Below are 7,421 nucleotides of genomic sequence, written 5' to 3'. Positions count from 1 at the left end.
TTGTAAAGGCAGGCGTCCCAATACTTTAGGCAATATAGTGTATGTATGGCAAGTAGGTGTTAATGTCCAACCTTTTGCTGCTGCACATGCTGGGCATTTGTAAAAGGGATTAAACATATTCCCTACCAATTTTGAGATAAGTGCATCATTTTGTAAACCAGGCAAATTGAGTATATTTGCCTGAATATACTGTATGTAATGTAGATTTGCCCAGTTTATGGATTAGAACAGTTCTGAAGACATGACTCCAAACAAATGTGAATTGCAGTCAGTAGATTTGTACATCCAAAATATGGCTAAAGCAGTGTGAGGCACTTATGGCCAATCTCCCTGGCCTTCATACAACGTTTTAAGATTAAAATATACAAGGGAAACAAGTAAAGTTGTTACGTTTTTAATGAACTACAAAAATTACAGTTTATCAACATGGCATGCAATTTATGCAGGTGAATAAAACATGTTCTGCATGAGTTGTTCCTTACCCACCCTACAGATGTCAAACAGGTGCAAGCTGCTTCTTGAAAAAGTATTCAAGGTGACTTGACAGATCATTCCTCCTACGGATGTTTTCTGATCAGCAGCCTCTTCAGCTTTTTTTGGACTTGGGTTGGCCATGCATTATACAATTTTCCTTTTGATTTACCAAAGCCATATAATAGGAGGTCAAACCTAAACATTTTCAATTTGTATGCAATCAGGCAGGCCCTTGCACTACATAGCTGAAGGTAAATCTAGAAAAGGAAATTGAATCAGAAAAAACTGCATAATGTATGGCCAGAATTACTGGAGTAATAACGGAGGCAGCCAATCACAAAGCAAGTAGGAGAGATGTTGTATCAGCTGTCAAAATCAAATGCATATTCACCTGTTTCATGAGACAGTTGTACTGGAATCTACGCTAAAATACAAAAAATAAAAAAAAAATCACACAAGCAAGAAACTGGGACGAAGGTGGATTTTAATAGATATATTTTTATATGAAAAAAGAAAGCTTGAACATATATTTTACAGCAATCTCTGTGTCCTATAATACAAATTAACTATCAATGTGTTGAGTCAGTGTACTGTGTATAAGAACTGACTTAAAATTGAAATATTAGGTTGTACAATAAGGTAGATTCACAGTGTGGTCACACCTGGTTCTCTCTTCGAACAGTTCACAGGATGATTTGTAATGCCAGATTCTTCATAACTTGACTGTAGTCCAGACACTTATATGGCCATTGTGCTCTGCAAAAACTATGCAAAATAAAAAAGCTGGTTATCAAGCCACGTCTTAGCACAGTATCTGCAAATACAATTCTCTTAGCCCCCCTGCAAAACCTTATCCTTTAGTCATTTATGGGGCCTTAAACAATCACCAATGCTGGCCACACATACTTTGACATCCTGTCCATTGAACGGTCAGCTGAAAACTATTGAGATGGCATTAAAAAGTTAAACCAACCTACTTCAACCTAACTGCAAATGACAGTGGAGCTGCCCCTTCACTGCACGTGTTAAATGCTTGCTTAGGGTATGTGAGACCAGTCCCATGCTCCAGCAGTCCTCCGACATCATCAAGTCCAAAGTGGTGCCCACAGCTACACATTGGTCTTGAGGACGTCGAGGGATAGTCCACTGTGAAAGTGTAGGGGAACAGAGGAAAGAGATTAGGAGTGGAGGACCGGGCAAGTAAAATATTGTTTCCAGTCCCCTAGACCTAAATGAGCATTTACCCTATGTAATGCGAAGGCAAGAGCATTTTTCCTTTCTCTGGGGATGAACTTAAAACTAACCTGTTCAATGAATGAATGGAGGCAATAGGCAGATAGTCAGAATAATAATAAGTGATACAATACATTAGTTCTCCAGGTATATTGCTATGCATTACACTCAAAAAAAGTATAAAAAAAAAAAAAAAAAAAAACACCACACAGCACCTGGGGAAGGAAACAACTGGGCTGCTAGGTAAGATCAAAGTGTATGAAACTGCTGGAGCTGTACCTGGGAAGCCAGATATTACTGTTGAGCCTTATGGAGACGTAGTGGGCTCAAGAACAAAAGGGTCCAAGAAGCAGGGTGCTCACCTGATGTATCAACCGTCTCCTCTTTTCACAGCACCAATCCCATCATCAAGTCTACTAACCTACCATAGGATCATCACGCGCACACACACACACACACACACACACACACACACACACACACACACACACACACACACACACACACACACACACACACACACACACACACACACACACACACACAAGGTGACATCAAAAAATGTTCTGCACAAGATATACAATGCATGCAATGTCTCACTGCAGACACTTACATCGTCATACATGAAGTTGACTATTCCCTGCTGCATGCTGTCTCTTCTCCGAAAGACATCTGGCAAGATAGAAGTTGATTAGCAAAAAAGGTGCTCCTGTCATGCTTTATAACAGTGATAAGTCCAGATATTGTACAGAATGAGGACGTTATTGCTCACAAAAACACAAAGAAGTACAAAATCCAGGTATGACTAGTTATATTGATCCAGCTTGGACCAATGCAACTATGCATATACCATACCTATGGGATGCAACTAGAAGCCGGAAACCACAGTAGTAGTTGCTGTCACGCCAGTGATCACCATTAGCTTCCAGGAGCAAAGCATTTTCTGAATAAGCCCCCAGCAACCAACCTCCTGTGTTTACAATGCAACAGAGCTGACACTCGGCCCAGAAGAAAGTGGAGATCACGGAAGGGGTGGTGTCTATTATAATAATTTCCAGCTTCTAGAGTTAACCCATATAGTTACAAAAGGTTCAGGCTGTAACTATATAAAAATCTTCAATCTTCTGGAATTCCTCTTTAAATGCCAGATAGCCTCAAACGTTTGTGCAAGTATTTCCGACCATTAGATTACTTACTGAATACACAGGGTTACGTCATCAGAATTTCAAACAAATATCAAAACTTCTACAGTGAAGGAAATAAGTATTTGATCCCCTGCTGATTTTGAATATTTGCCCAAAGAAATGATCAGTCTAAAAATTGAATGGTAGGAGTATGGTGACAGACAGAAAAGCCACAAAAAAAAAAAAAAAAAGTTCAAAAGAAATGCATGTCTAACAAATTATGCACAGATTTGCATGTTCATGAAGGAAATAAGTATTTGATCCCCTATCATTCAGCAGGATTTCTGGCTACCAGGTGTCTTTCATACAGGTAACAAGCTGAGATTAGAAGCAGTCTCTTAAAGGCAGTGCTGCTAATGTCATTTTGTTACCTGTATAAAAGACACCTGTCCACAGGAGCAATCAAACAATCAGATTCCAAACTTTCCGCCATGGCAAAGACCAAAGAGCTGTCTAAGAATGTCAGGGACAAGATTGTAGACCTACACAAGGCTGGACTGGGCTACCAAACTATCGCCAAGCAGCTTGGTGAGAAGGTGACAACAGTTGGTGCAATCATTTGCAAATGGAAGAAACACAAAACAACTGTCAGTCTCCCTAGGTCTGGTGCACCATGCGAGATCTCACCTCGTAGAGTGTCAATGATCATGAGAACAGTGAGGAATCATCCCAGAACTACACGTCAAGATCTTGTTAATGATCTCCAGGCAGCTGGGACCAAAGTCACCAAGGAAACAATTGGTAACACTACGCCGGCAAGGATTGAAATCCTGCAGTGCCCGCAAGGTCCCTCTGCTCAAAAAAGCATATGTCCAGGCCCGTCTGAAGTTTGCCAGTGAACATCTGAATGATGCAGAGGACGACTGGTTGAAAGTGTTGTGGTCAGATGAGACCGAAAATCGAGCTCTTTGGCATCAACTAAACTCGCCATGTTTGAAGGAGGAATGCTGCCTATGACCCAAAGAACACCATTCCAACTGTAAAACATGGTGGTGGAAACATTCTGCTTTTGGGGTGTTTTTCTGCTAAGGGGACAGGACAACTGCACCGCATCAAAAGGGATGATGGACGGGGCAATGTACCGTTGAATCTTGGGTGAGAACCTTCTTCCCTCAGCTAGAGCATTACAAATGGGTCGTGGATGGGTGTTCCAGCATGACAATGACCCAAAACACACGGCCAAGGCAACAAAGGAGTGGCTCAAGAAGACGCACATTAAGGTCCTGGAGTAGCCAGTCTCCAGACCTTAATCCGATTGACAACTCGGAACGTTTAGCTCCCTCCACAGATTTTCAAACTCTAGCCACCAAACCTTAATGAATTGGAGAGGATCTGCCAAGAGGAGTGGGCCAAAATCCCTCCTGAGAGGTGTGCAAACCTGGTGGCCAACTACAGGAAACGTCTGACCTCTGATTGCCAACGAGGGATTTGCCACCAAGTACTAACTCATGTTTTGTGAAGGTGATCAAATACTTTTCCTTCATGAACATAAAAATCAGTGCATCATTTGTTAGACATGCATTTTTGAATTTTTTGTTGCTATTCTGTCTCTCAGTGATAAAGTAAAAAGCATTTTTGCATGGGCTTTTAATGCGCATTAACGCATGTTCCCGCATCTGACAATAATATGTTCTATTGGCCAGAATTCTAGCCATTATGATGTGTTGATGCGCCTAGCTGCAATGTGCATGAGGCCTAAGTGAGTTGGAATTTACGTTTTCTCCTAGTACCCCAGCAAAATCTCAAATGCCTGTTGATCCTGCCAGTGAAGTTCACCTAATGCAGCTTCCTGTGATAGGGTGGCAACACTGCTGCATTTCTCCTGAATTCAGAGCATCATTACCACCCTCATGTAGGCTGTGCTTGCTTCACAACAGTGGCATGTGGTTGAAGAGACAATGCTAAAGGCCCCACCCACTGCTATATCACAAACCTGTAGCTGGTCAATCAGCACCTGCCACACTGCTTTCTGGATTACCAGCAATGCCTCAGCTACTGAAACCCTCACAATTTGAGCCGCTTGCCTGGAAGGGGAAGAATGAGGCACACAAATGGAGAATTTGGCTCACTCAAGATTGTTTTTACTTTAGGGAGACCAGTGCATCACATAGTAACTTGATTTGGGACCTGTTTAGACCACCATACATGATGTAGTTTAATAACTGTTGGGATAACATACCAGCCAAACAAGGAAGACACTGATGCAAGATACCAGCTAGTACTTGGTACCATCAGATACTTTGTGGTTTCTGCTCCTAGACAGGACCTTCACAAAATGTAAAATAACTTGACATGTTCAGTCCATAGCTCTATTTTAGCAGATTCGGCTACAGTCAGGTCCATAAATATTGGGACATCGACACAATTCTAACATTTTTGGCTCTATACACCACCACAATGGATTTGAAATGAAACGAACAAGATGTGCTTTAATTGCAGACTGTCAGCTTTAATTTGAGGGTATTTACATCCAAATCAGGTGAACGGTGTAGGAATTACAACAGTTTGCATATGTGCCTCCCACTTATTAAGGGACCAAAAGTAATGGGACAATTGGCTTCTCAGCTGTTCCATGGCCAGGTGTGTTATTCCCTCATTATCCCAATTACAATGGGCAGATAAAAGGTCCAGAGTTAATTTCAAGTGTGCTATTTGCATTTGGAATCTGTTGCTGTCAACTCTCAAGATGAGATCCAAAGAGCTGTCACTATCAGTGAAGCAAGCCATCATTAGGCTGAAAAAACAAAAAAAACCCATCAGAGAGATAGCAAAAACATTAGGCGTGGCCAAAACAACTGTTTGGAACATTCTTAAAAAGAACGAATGCACCGGTGAGCTCAGCAACACCAAAAGACCCGAAAGACCACGGAAAACAACTGTGGTGGATGACTGAAGAATTCTTTCCCTGGTGAAGAAAAACACCCTTCACAACAGTTGGCCAGATCAAGAACACTCTCCAGGAGGTAGGTGTATGTGTGTCAAAGTCAACAATCAAGAGAAGACTTCACCAGAGTGAATACAGAGGGTTCACCACAAGATGTAAACCATTGGTGAGCCTCAAAAACAGAAAGGCCAGATTAGAGTTTGCCAAACGACATCTAAAAAAGCCTTCACAGTTCTGGAACAACATCCTATGGACAGATGAGACCAAGATCAACTTGTACCAGAGTGATGGGAAGAGAAGAGTATGGAGAAGGAAAGGAACTGCTCATGATCCTAAGCATACCACCTCATCAGTGAAGCATGGTGGTGGTAGTGTCATGGCGTGGGCATGTATGGTTGCCAATGGAACTGGTTCTCTTGAATTTATTGATGATGTGACTGCTGACAAAAGCAGCAGAATGAATTCTGAAGTGTTTCAGGCAATATTATCTGCTCATATTCAGCCAAATGCTTCAGAACTCATTGGACGGCGATTCACAGTGCAGATGGACAATGACCCAAAGCATACTGCAAAAGCAACCAAAGAGTTTAAGGGAAAGAAGTGGAATGTTATGCAATGGCCAAGTCAATCACCTGACCTGAATCCGATTGAGCATGCATTTCACTTGCTGAAGACAAAACTGAAGGGAAAATGCCCCAAGAACAAGCAGGAACTGAAAACAGTTGCAGTAGAGGCCTGGCAGAGCATCACCAGGGATGAAACCCAGTGTCTGGTGATGTCTATGCGTTCCAGACTTCAGGCTGTAATTGACTGCAAAGGATTTGCAACCAAGTATTAAAAAGTGAAAGTTTGCTTTATGATTATTATTCTGTCCCATTATTTTTGGTCCCTTAACAAGTGGGAGGCACATATGCAAACTCTTGCAATTCCTACACCGTTCACCTGATTTTTATGTAAATACCCTCAAATTAAAGCTGACAGTCTGCAGTTAAAGCGCATCTTGTTCATTTCATTTCAAATCCATTGTGGTGGTGTATAGAGCCAAAAATGTTAGAATTGTGTCGATGTCCCAATATTTATGGACCTGACTGTATGTGGGATGTCTTGCATACACTTTGTTTGCCCTCCTCCTGAACATGCTGACTGCTTCCAGTTGTAATACCAGATTACCGCTATGAAAGCAAGGTTGCAGGGAGCGCAAATCAGATCTTTTGATTTGCATACATGTTCCAGAATAGGTCCTTTAAAGCTGCAAAACCCACAGAAACTAGGTTGAAAGCAGGGAGTCATCACCTTACCTGTTAAGGCACGAAGCTTCACACAGCATGCAACATAATCGTCAAAGTATATTCTGCCGCTCTTGCTGTAGCGCTTCACTATGGTATTAAGTGTGTTTGGATTTAATCTGTAACCTTAAAAAAACAAAAACAAAAAAATAAGAATCCATATGCATGAGCACAAGTTCCATAAAAAGGCAAAGTACTTTTATGATAGCAATTAGAGGGCAGAGACACCATACAGTGAAACTAAACAGGTTCAGCTAATGAACCAGGAATCTGAATATTTTATTCTTCTCATACAGGCATTTTAAAAAATACTTGGGGATGGGGGGGGAATTTGAGGAAATAAAGAGGCCTTATGGTTCA

The 7,421-nt window shown here is 41.5% G+C and overlaps 1 protein-coding gene across 1 annotated transcript in view; it reads right to left on the bottom strand.

Moving 5' to 3' along the window:
* Window positions 1-378: 378 nt before the first annotated feature.
* GCA (grancalcin) overlaps window positions 379-7,421 on the bottom strand; it is a 63,050-nt gene continuing 56,007 nt past the window's right edge. Inside the window, exons 6-8 of the mRNA XM_089660073.1 lie at window positions 7,074-7,187; window positions 2,321-2,379; window positions 379-1,239 (exon numbers count right to left, since the gene is read on the bottom strand). Of these exons, the coding sequence (XP_089516199.1) occupies window positions 1,213-1,239; window positions 2,321-2,379; window positions 7,074-7,187 (200 nt within the window). The 3' untranslated portion in view covers window positions 379-1,212. The remainder of the gene's footprint in view (window positions 1,240-2,320; window positions 2,380-7,073; window positions 7,188-7,421) is intronic.

The sequence above is a fragment of the Staurois parvus genome, unplaced genomic scaffold (genome assembly GCF_062004578.1).
Source record: "Staurois parvus isolate SC_StPar_1 unplaced genomic scaffold, SC_StPar_1.0 ptg000031l, whole genome shotgun sequence".
NCBI classification, from domain to species: Eukaryota; Metazoa; Chordata; class Amphibia; order Anura; family Ranidae; genus Staurois; species Staurois parvus.
This window is presented reverse-complemented; position numbering and strand designations above follow the sequence as displayed.